Here is a 12,202-nt window from a genome sequence, read left to right as displayed (position 1 = left end):
GAGTGCACAATCTTTGAATATACTAACAATGTAAATGACGCACCAAAGAGGGCCTTGATATAAAAAATTTTGCTTTAAAAGTTAGCCACGATGAGCCCAACACCAACCACTCGTCTTCTTCTCATTCCCATACATCTTTAAGATGGCCTTCAGAGTAGTTTTTTTAATTGTATGGACAAGGAAAAAGAGTTCAATGACAGACCCCTATCCCTTCTGACCCGAAAATACATAATTACTTTTTTTAAATAATTTGTAAACACACTTTACTAATCCTAGGTTTCAAAGTACTAATCCGAGGCGCAGTTTTCAATCCGATATTATGGATTAATCGGTATTAGATTACTAGGCTTAGATCTTGTTCACTAATTCGATGTCATGGTATAAAAATCCAAGTTAAAACTGAGTAAACAAAGTACTTAAATCAGTAAATAAAGTACTTAAATCAGTAAACTAAGTACTTAAATCAGTTAAAAAGTACTTAAATCAGTAAACTAAGTACTTTGATCAGTAAACTAAGTACTTAAATCAGCAAACTAAGTACTTAAATCAGTAAACAAAGTACTTAAATCAGTAAACTAAGTACTTAAATCAGTAAACAAAATACTTAAATCAGTCAACTAAGTACTTAAATCAGTAAACTAAGTATTTAAATCAGTAAACTAAGTACTTAAATCAGTAAACTAAGTACTTAAATCAGTCAACTAAGTATTTAAATCAGTAAACTAAGTACTTAAATCAGTAAACTAAGTACTTTGATCAGTAACAAAGTACTTAAATCAGTTAAAAAGTACTTAAATCAGTCAACTAAGTACTTAAATCAGTAAACTAAGTACTTAAATCAGTAAATCAGTAAACAAAATACTTAAATCAGTTAAAAAGTACTTAAATCAGTAAACTAAGTACTTTGATCAGTAAACTAAGTACTTAAATCAGTAAACTAAGTATTTAAATCAGTAAACTAAGTACTTTGATCAGTAAACAAAGTACTTAAATCAGTAAACGAAGTACTTAATTCAGTCAACTAAGCACTTAAATCAGTAAACTAAGTACTTAAATCAGTAAATCAGTAAACAAAGTACTTAAATCAGTAAACAAAGTACTTTGATCAGTAAACAAAGTACTTAAATCAGTAAACGAAGTACTTAAATCAGTCAACTAAGTACTTAAATCAGTAAACAAAGTACTTAAATCAGTAAACGAAGTACTTAATTCAGTCAACTAAGCACTTAAATCAGTAAACTAAGTACTTTGATCAGTAAACTAAGTACTTAAATCAGTAAAGAAAGTATTTAAATCAGTAAACAAAGTACTTAAATCAGTAAACTAAGTACTTTGATCAGTAAACAAAGTACTTAAATCAGTAAACGAAGTACTTAATTCAGTAAACTAAGTACTTAAATCAGTAAATCAGTAAACAAAGTACTTAAATCAGTAAAGAAAGTATTTAAATCAGTAAACAAAGTACTTAAATCAGTAAAGAAAGTATTTAAATCAGTAAACAAAGTACTTAAATCAGTAAAGAAAGTATTTAAATCAGTAAACAAAGTACTTAAATCAGTAAAGAAAGTATTTAAATCAGTAAACAAAGTACTTAAATCAGTAAACAAAGTTCTTAAATCAGTAAACGAAGTACTAAAATCAGTAAACAAAGTACTTAAATCAGTCAACTAAGTACTTAAATCAGTAAACGAAGTACTAAAATCAGTAAACAAAGTACTTAAATCAGTAAACAAAGTACTTAAATCAGTCAACTAAGTACTTAAATCAGTAAACAAAGTACTTAAATCAGTAAACTAAGTACTTAAATCAATAAAGAAAGTATTTAAATCAGTAAACAAAGTACTTAAATCAGTAGTTGTTGTTGTTGTTGTTTTGGGGCTTAACGCCATTTTTCAGCACACGATAAGCTATACATGGCGGCCAGTATTAATGGTGGAGGAAGAACCCGGGAAAACCCCGGAAAGAACCACCGACCCACGAGAAGCTACTGGCAAGCTTTCTCACATACCCACATTGGCTGAATCCTAGACTCGAACCGCTTAAATCAGTAAACAATGTACTTAAATCAGTAAAAAAATTACTTAAATCAGCAAACAAAGTACTCAGATCAGTAAACAAAGTACTTTAATCAGTAAACTAAGTGCTTAAATTAATAAACAAGAGCCTCTGCCAATGTTTTCTTGGTAGTAGACCGAGATTTCAGACTTATAATCCGAGATGAAAACTTATTAATCTGATTTTGCATACATTAAACAAAACTTCAAATTAACCGGTCATGATTTTCGATTAGTAAACTGAGATCCGAAATTAGTTATGGGAGATCTCTAATAAGTAAACAAGATTAAGACTGCACCCCACCATTACCCCCTTAGTAGTATGTACTCTTTTTATTCTTTGCAAACCCAGGACAAAGTAAGCTAACACATTAAAGTTTTAAGAGATGTGTCATTTTAGCGGCCTATTTGAAACAGAAGTCTTCAAAATGTTATTTCCGATTCATAGTAATGAATAACACTCACACAGATGACAAATAATTGACTGTTCCCTTACATAGGCGATACAATTAATTGGTCGCCTGAATACTGAGCCATTCACCGAATATTATAAATGAGTGAGGACTAAAAACAATTCTCTGACGCAGGACCGTACTACAAACACATCACTGACGCAGGACCATACTACAAACGTACCACTGACGTAGGACCATACTATAAACATATCAATGACGCAGGACCGTACGACAAATATACCACTGACGCATGACCTTACTACAAGCGCACCACTGACGCAGAACCGTTCAAAAACACATCACTGACGCAGCACCGTACTACAAACATACCACTGACGCAGGACCCTACTACACATGCACCACTGACGCAGGACCATACTACAAACGCACCACTGACGCAGGATCGTACTACAAACATACCACTGGCGCAGGACCGTATGACATATTTAAATTTTGAAGAACAACAAAGCATGTGTGTAGTTCAGCTTCTTAATCAAATATATGGACATCACTATGCACAAAGCAAACATGTATCAGTCGAAATATTGTTTATTCAAACTCCATAATTTATTATTTATCAATTATATATGTTACATTTATATAAACATCTAGATGAACATAAGTTATCTTTCTAAACCCTACCCCTAACAATACTCTGGTAGACTGATATACCTTTTGCACACAGTAAACCAAATGCAGCCTTTATGCATAAAAAAGACCATAATGTAGGACAGAATGTATCAATTTAAATTATGGAAGCTTATTTACAACACCTCGATTGATGTTTTCTTCATTATGCTAGCTAACTTGGTCTTTATGATTTTGGTGCTCTTTATATCCTAGATGTTGTACACAAATAGCAACAATTTAGTTGCTTTAAAGCATAGTGTATGAAATACGCTACGTTTTATTTTTGTAACTGGTTCAAATAACTCAATGCAGGTTTCACACCACTTCAAGAGGCAAACTAGCGTCTTTATGAAATTGGAAAACTCCAAAATTATGACCTGATATTGTAACTAAACACAAAAGACTGGTTTAAATAATAATATATACGTAAGTATTTGCATGAACAAAATATAAAATTAAATGTAAAAAGAACATAATTTTAATTCCTCTTCATATGACCAGTCATCTCCCTTTTTCTCTTCACTTAACGGAATATGGTAACCCTCGTGTAATATACGAATAAAATAAATACGTTCAGTGTTACAAAACACGCCTATTGAACTACAAACTGTCTTTTGAACTGCAAGGAAAACTAAAAGTTGTCTTGTTCTACCATCAGCAAAAATATGCAACATTTCTAGTATTAAATTGATTTTCAATCGTCAAGATCGAACACAGCTTCCTCTGATGAGTCCTCTCCAGTTAGCAATTGACCCATAAAATTGAAGAGTTCATCATGTTCTGCAAAGAATGAATGGAACCAAATGACAGTTATTTAAATGGTGATAGTGACCATGTTCGGTAATATTGGTAAATACTAGCACCAATGTTTCTTACACTAAAAGAGAAAACAATGTAAAGTACGTGAATTATGGTGCTGAATCTTTTAATAAATATTCAGACATTTCACAATACTATACAAGCTCTGAGTAATAGTACACTGACTTGCTACATACAATAGGTAGTATTCATGTACCTGTAAAGATTAAAATATGGAATAATTGCAGCAATAATAAGAATACAGGTCAAAAGGATGTCATTAGTAGTAGTAGTAGCAGTAGTACTAGTAGTAGTAGTAATAGTAGAAGTAGTAAAAAATGATTATATTATTATTGTTGTTGTTATTTTTACGTACTTCACCTATCTTTTTGTCTGTCTGTCTTTCTGTCTGTCTGTATGTCTGTATGTATGTGTGTAAATGTGTATGTATGTATGTATGTATGCATACACGCATGTATGTAATGCATGTATTTTAAATTTGTATTCATTGCCAGTCATGTGCGTACCTTCTGATGAGCCTCCCGTCTCGTACGCCTCCTCTTGTGCGTTCCATGTCCACTTTTCCTTGCCTATATTAATATCTGGTGGCGACGAGACCCCCTTCCACACCATCTCTTCCCGTGAGTCTTCCCATTCCCATTCTAATGCATTCTCTCTAGATTCATATTCTGTCGAGTCTCCAGAGTCCCGGTCTAAATCTATGTCAGGAAGTGCGCGCCAGAGCCAACCATCTTTGTCAGCCACGGCCAAGAACGGAGACCCAACTCCGGTCCACTCCCAGCACTTTGCCTCAGCGTTCCAGACCCATCTCACAGTGGTGGGATCAACAGGAGCACCTGGGCCCGACCATTCCCAGGCAGACGTCAATTGGTTCCACACCCATTTTCCATTACCAAAATTCATTTCAGTGGATGGAGCTGTATTTCCCGACCATTGCCATATATTTCTATCTCTATTCCAAAGCCAGCTGGAAAGTTTAGCATCAGATACTAATGGCGCGCTCGATCCAGACCATTCCCATTTCCCTGTAACATTATTCCACACCCACTGCCCATGTCCGTAATTAATATTCGTAGCTGGAGACTTCGATCCTGTCCAGATCCATTTATTTGCGTCGAAATCCCATTCCCAGTCCAAACCGCCAGACCCAAAGATAAATGGTTCTCCCGGTCCAGTCCACTGCCACTTACTAGTTAAATCATTCCATTTCCAGAGGTTACCACCGAGACTAGGATTAACAGGAGCTGTTTTTCCAATCCACACCCATTTTCCGGATATTCCATCCCATCGCCAGTTTACATTTCCAATGCCTGGAAGCATCTGACTGGACCATTCCCACTTTCCACTTGCTGCATTCCATTCCCAATTTGTTTTCCCAAAGATGGCATCAGGAGGAGCTCCTGCGCCTGTCCATTCCCATCTGCCAGTAGTACCATTCCAAATGGTGTTCTTTACAGTGATCGGTGGTTCAGAGCCGGACCACTCCCATTCTACCTCATGATCGTTCCATATCCATTCCCCTTTCCCAATATTAAAGTAAGTTCTGAAGCTTTCTTTTCCTGTTCCGAAAGTTCTGTTGAATATCCAATCTAGAGCGCCCATCCCATCCAGTTCCCATCTGCTAAGTTTTGGATTCCAACGCCAATGCCCGTTTGCATGCATATCTCCTGTGGAGCCCGCAATTCCAGGAGCTGTAATTCCGTCCCATTCCCATTTGCCAGAGATGTTATTCCACATCCATTTCCCAGGACCAGTGTCAGTAGGGGCTTGATTTCCTGCCCATTGCCATTTACTTGTATTCCTATCAAAAGTCCAGTTTATTTCACTCTCTCCTGGGGCTGCCCTACCATTCCATACCCATTTACCGGATAGATTATCCCACATCCACTTGCCTGGGCCAATATTTGTGGGTCTTTCACTGCTCGTCCATTCCCATCGTCCTTGTCTCTCATTCCACGTCCAGTCTGCACCAGATATTCCTGGTGCATCTCTCCCGTTCCAAACCCATTTTCCAGAGATGTTGTCAAATATCCATTGATCTTTTCCGATATTTACCGGAGCCTTACTTCCAGTCCATTCCCATCGACCTGACATGCCATTCCAAGCCCAATCTTTGACTCCATTATCGGTTCCTGTCTCCCATTCCCATTTTGCCATATCAGGATTCCATACCCATCTTCCACCTCTAGGAGCGCCTGTCCCTGTCCATTCCCACTTTCCAGAGGCTTGATTCCACATCCACTTTCCGACTCCAACATCCGTTGGTCTATTTAATCCCGTCCATTCCCATCGGCCACTTATAGAATTCCACTTCCAGCTCATACCATTGTTTCCGTTATCATTTCCATTTCCATTGGCGTCTCCGTTCCAGTATTCCCATTGCCCCGTATTAGCATTCCACCTCCACTTACCCAATCCAAATTGTGGAGAACCTGACCCACTCCATTCCCATTTTCCTCTCACTGCGTTCCACATCCATTTTCCATTTACAAATAAAGAATTATCAGGAGCTTCATTCCCTATCCATTCCCATTTGCCAGTGATCTGATTCCATTTGATGAAAGCAGAAATCCAGTTCCAGTCTCCTTTGCCAAACTGACCATGGCCGTGCCCGCCATGTCCGGTCTTTTCCCATTGCCATTTACCATTTGCCCACACCCATCTCCCGCTGCCCCAAGAGCCAGTGCGGTAGCCACATGAAGAACTACACTCAGCCCAGTCCCCATAGTTATTTTCGTTTCCACCACATCCTCCATAAATAAAGGGAAGACACGATCCTGCCTCTGGGTTGAAGAACCACCTTCTGACATGTCCTCTACAAGGACCAACCTCAGGTGGAAGGTTGCAAGAACAAACACTACGACAACTTTCAAAAGTTAAGAACCGGTTCTCGTTTCCTTGACATCCTCCAAAAACGAATTTTTCACATCTGCCAGATGTTGTATTGAAGAAGAACCTCTGCATATACGCTCGACAAGGCCCTCCATTCACGTGCAACAAACATTCTGAAAAGTAAAGTATTGTTGTGAAATACTATTAAATGAGTACTAAAACCCAAATAGTGCATGAAAAAACAACTTGGCTAATTCCTTCAAGAATCGAAGAACGTTCCACCCAATAACTAGCATAAATACTTCTTTAAAATCTTAAATTTTTTTATTAAATCAATATGATTGACAGCTAACATTTGAGCATGTGGTAAAGTTTCATTAAATTTATAGTCCGACCCTCATATTATCCTCAACGATTTTGACTGACCGCTTCATCGACCCAATACATAGTGAATAAAATGCGACACAGTAAATCTTTTGGTTCCCTGATTCGTATGCTACCTGCGTTGAACTCACCTATACTAAGTAAAGTGAACGCCAAAGCCATATTGTCATTTTATCAAAGTAAAACGGCCGCATATGGAAACAGTTCGGTAATCATACCGTTGCAAATGTATTCCTATACTTTTCTGTTTGTTAGTGGCTCAGTACGAACTGTCCGAACACTTTCGATTTGATCTATATCAGTCGTTATCTTTGGTTCAAGCTTAGCCAGCATATAAATATTTGTACAAATAGTGTTACTACCAAGCGAAGATGGTGGCAAGGAATATACAAGACAATACTTTGTTAATGCACATTCAAGATGGTGGCAAGGAATGCACATGGCAATACTTTGTTAATGCACATTCAAGATGGTGGCAAGGAATACACATGACAATACTTTGTTAATCACATTCAAGATGGCGGCAAGGAATACACACGACACTACTTTGTTAATGCATATTCAAGATGGTGGCAAGGAATACACATGACAATACCTTGTTAATGCACATTCAAGATGGTGGCAAGGAATACACATGACAATACTTTGTTAATGCACATTCAAGATGGTGGCAAGAAATACACATGACAATATTTTGTTAATGCATATTCAAGATGGTGGCAAGGAATACACATGACAATACTTTGTTAATGTACATTCGAGAAAATATCGTCGAAATCACTTCATCGTGAGTTGGTATTTCGATCATAACATTTGACAAAGTCTGATATGTCATATACAACGATATATCACTGTCATTGTTGATCAGTGAATCGATAGCAAATATAATTATTTAAAAGACATCGTGTGAGATGTGCAATACTTACAACCCATCAATTACTCTCGATTATCGTAGAAAAGATTTGATGTTTTTGTCTGAATCTTTGGCAAACTTACGACTGTCATATATCACTTCATATCAATTTCGACGTAAAAGTTTTCAGGAAATCGATTGCAGAAAACATTTTTGGCATGACACTGCGGGAAATGTGCACTACTGTCAAAATATCATTTGTATAAAGTAACACTAATTATTAGTTGCCAAATAAAACAGTTCCTCGTCATAATAAAACATAGTGTTGCATGTGCTCATCGAATTTAGTGAGAACAATAACGACAACAATGCGATAACGTTGCTCTGGACAATTGCAAGTTTTTAACCTGTAGAGGAGTTACTATATATTGATTTTCAATGAAGACCATTGTCAGTTAATAACTGCATGCCTGCATTCATTTTTTGAAGAAAGTAAAGCAAAGTTGGATATTATTCCAATTAGTAATATATATTTTCGGAGTCTATATTTGAATCTAAAATTGTAAAAATCTAAATTCGACAGAGTCTGATGGGGATAAGTTCTTGAAGCAGTAACCTTTTGGTTTGTCTTATTTTTTTTAGCTGGTTATTTGTTTTTTTAAATGGTTTTTTTATAATTTATTTTTTGTTGGTTGTTTTTTTATTCTTTCTTTTTTTCTTCTTGGTTTCTGCAGTCTAAATGGAATCCCTTTGCAATCAACAGCACACGTATTTTGGTTGTATAAAATATTGCCATGATATATTAATGAGTAATAAGTTAAATAAACAATTGGGACACTTATTAAATAATAATACGTTCAATAAACAGTACACTTACGTGGAGGGACTGTGCCTGTATCAAGTTGTAGTTGCCCCCATTTTGGCTGGGGATACGAATGTTGTATCCGTCCTTCACATGACACGAAAATAGTGGATACCACAGTCAACAACCATGCGTGACCCTGCGGTGAAAAACAAACCTTGATATTTCTCAAACGAAGATGTTGAAAACAGAAATTATATATATATGCCTCTTTAATAATAACAAAATACGCAACTCCAGTGAAGGTTATATTTTAACACAGTGAATGTATTCTTATATTTATGTCTTTCATGTTTCTGTACCTCTATTCGTCATTCGATTAATTGTTGTTTTATATCATTTTGTTCTTTTCAACACATTTATGGAAGTTGTTACATTTTTCAATACTGAGCTGTGTCATGGTGTAAAGAGACAAATAATGACTCACGTTCAAATTTTGAAATTTGAATAAACATAGGTTAAACACTATCATCAATACAGTCCTTCATATATTTTATAAAAACAACGACGTCAGTTCCCATCAAGACTACCTGCGGATTTAGGACAGTCCGTGGCAGTTACTAGAACGATGGTTGAGACATAAAATATGGCTACCGTGGTCCATGTGACCGGTGACCAGCAGTAAATGACAATGGACATGAATATACAGTAATTGCAACTTCACGGCTGGTAACACCTGGATGCATATTAAGCTTCCATTGAGCATGAATGTTAAGTTTGTATCATGGTATTGCCTGCACTTAACAAGAAGAGAAACAATAACAACAACAGCAACAATAATGATGATGATGATGATGATGATGATGATGATGATGATGATGACAATAATAACAATAATAGTCCTGATTATAATGAAATAATGTCAATTATACTCCTACTAATACATAAATCATCAAAACTTACTGCTACCACAAACATTGCTGCTTCTGCTGCTACCGCCAAAGCGACTGATACTACTGCTATCATAACAGGTCAATGCAAGAGTGAAGATCAATTAATGAACACATCTATTGTAATTTTGTAAAGAATTTGACAATTTATAATATATCTATAGTGCAGTATACTTTATGCCTACAATTATTTCATGTTTTTGTTATGCTTTTGTTTTCCTGTGTTAAATTCACTCCCTGTTGAACATCTCAAGATTTCTTTAGAAAGTTGATTGAATGACATACTTATTCAGATATTGATCTATCCCAAACAAAAAGGCCATAAAAGGCATGTAACATAGTGAATTATGTGACATCATGATTCTAATTCTATCTAAATATTTTTTAAAATGAAAATGGTTGCAAAGAAAGAATGGAAAATATGAAAATGACTTTCAAATCCTAAATAAGGCAAAAAAAGTTTACGTTTATGCTATATAATCCAAAACTGCAAGTTGTATACTTTAATCAATGGTCATGACAATGAAAGTAGTGAAATCTACCGTGCAGCTCTAAATGATGCATAAATTACACGATGACGTGACGTCATTAATATGATTGCTTTTTTTTTAAAACCAAATGTATCGTTCGCTGATGCTCAGTTTAAACTGCCCTCGCAAATATCATATGCCATACATACATACATACATACATAAGCATGTATTAACAAATACTTGTTAATACCTTGCACAAGAAACCGAAAAGATGCAACATTTTAGATTTTCAAGATCTTGAGAATGGATTTTATATCAATCTGTATTCCAATTCAACGGTCCCAGAGAGACAGATCTTTAGCAGTCCACACACGAGGAATAATTTTGTACGGTGTAATTTATTTAATCACGGGACCCGCTAAAACAAAAACAATGTAATAATTATTTAGGTGTTGAGTTTTTAACAACGGTCCATAGCAGGTTCTTCGGTTTCATTTATAACCTTGTTCAAGTGCTCGAAATAAAGAAATTAATGCGGACCCGGACAAGACAAGAATGCGAGTTTAAATTAGTGTGATGTTAATGTTAGAACCATCCGCTCATAAGTTAATCAAAGCATCGGTATCAGGCAACTAACTTGCTAATCTCGAAGATTTTTTTAATTAGAAAAAAGCTGATTTGAGTAGAATTTTTGCTGCATTTTGCGTTATTTTTTATTTTGCAATTATGTTCACTATCGAAAGTATTTTGCCCTTATATACCTCTCGTAAAAATATTAGTGTTATCACCTACCTTCATGCTATTATCCAGACTATGTTACTAGTTCCTTTCGTGACTTAAACCATCGGCTTAATCTATGACCTCTCCTCTATATACAATACTGGGAAGTCACGTGCTTGACTTGCAGAAACCAATGATGATCCTTGGGTGATAAATTTAGTTCAATAATGTCCACACGCCTAAAACATGTTTCCAAACTCCAATTAAGTTTGATGTTCTTGACAAAAACATACGTTTCCAACGAGAGAAAATCTTAATTTGGTTTCGTTTCTATAATGATAAAGAAACACTTATTATATAGAAATTGGTGTATTCGGTTTCAACGTCTTCTCGCTTATGTTCGTATTCAGTCACATCAAGTACCTTTTGATTCATACAGGAATCATTAATTTGAAAGATGATGGCGCAGGGCGGCGAGAACGTGAGTAAGCTTTGATCCGTGTTCATCAGAGAGCAGTTCTAATATGTCACGAAAAGTTTAAACTTCCCTTTCAGGGCACAGTATTACCCTGTCTTAACCCCAGGCTAATCGAAAATAGTAACACTGTGTCATTAGTTGTTATTGGAGGCAGGGTTTGTACTTCTCAAAAAATCTACGTTTACCTGTTGTGGACGACATCGGCGATTGTTTTGAACAATTCAAATAGCACAAAAGCAAACACGAATCTGACAAATTACATATACAGTTCGTGGTCTACGTATACAAAATAATAAAACTTATTCTAAGTTGTACGCTCATAATGTTTCACTATATGGTACCTATTTTCGAAACGTTTCCAGGTGTCTGCTGTTCATTAACTTTGAGAAGAATTATTACAGTGCAAGAGTTAGGGTGCTATCACTGAACAAGAATTTAAAAAATAAATTACTTATTAGTTACTATTACTATTACTACTGCTGCTGCTACTACTACTACTACTACTACTACTACTACTACTACTACTACTACTAATAATAATAATAATAATAATAATAATAATTGTTATTAACATTTATTCATTTGTTTGTTGCAATGTTTATACACAGATAGATATTTCTTAAGAGATGACAATTTTAAAAATGATTCTGCTGAATGTTTGAATATACATATTTTGAATATCAAAGCAAAATAACAATGCAATATATGGCATGGTTTTCTTGTATAGACACACAAGTCTTTTTTAATGCCTC

General features: G+C 35.5%; 1 protein-coding gene across 2 annotated transcripts; it reads right to left on the bottom strand.

Moving 5' to 3' along the window:
* Positions 1-3,042: 3,042 nt before the first annotated feature.
* Positions 3,043-11,478, bottom strand: LOC149808463 (uncharacterized). 2 transcript variants are annotated; one of them, XM_089977645.1, is made up of 4 exons: positions 11,045-11,478; positions 8,905-9,028; positions 4,465-6,963; positions 3,043-3,919 (listed from the first exon to the last, which is right to left on the bottom strand). In XM_089977645.1, the coding sequence occupies exons 1-4, from the start codon at positions 11,048-11,050 to the stop codon at positions 3,834-3,836; spliced, it is 2,715 nt and encodes a 904-aa protein (XP_089833771.1). In that variant the 5' UTR covers positions 11,051-11,478; the 3' UTR covers positions 3,043-3,833. The 2 variants fall into 2 exon arrangements, with proteins under 2 accessions (XP_089833771.1, XP_089833763.1); XM_089977637.1 differs by lacking the exon at positions 11,045-11,478 and adding an exon at positions 9,793-9,883.
* Between the last annotated feature and the right edge of the window lie 724 nt (positions 11,479-12,202).

This window comes from Sinohyriopsis cumingii, chromosome 1 (assembly GCF_028554795.1).
Source record: "Sinohyriopsis cumingii isolate HCF-2022 chromosome 1, ASM2855479v2, whole genome shotgun sequence".
NCBI lineage: Eukaryota > Metazoa > Mollusca > Bivalvia > Unionida > Unionidae > Sinohyriopsis > Sinohyriopsis cumingii.
Note: the sequence above shows the minus strand (reverse complement) of the source record. Positions and strands in the feature narration are given on the sequence as shown.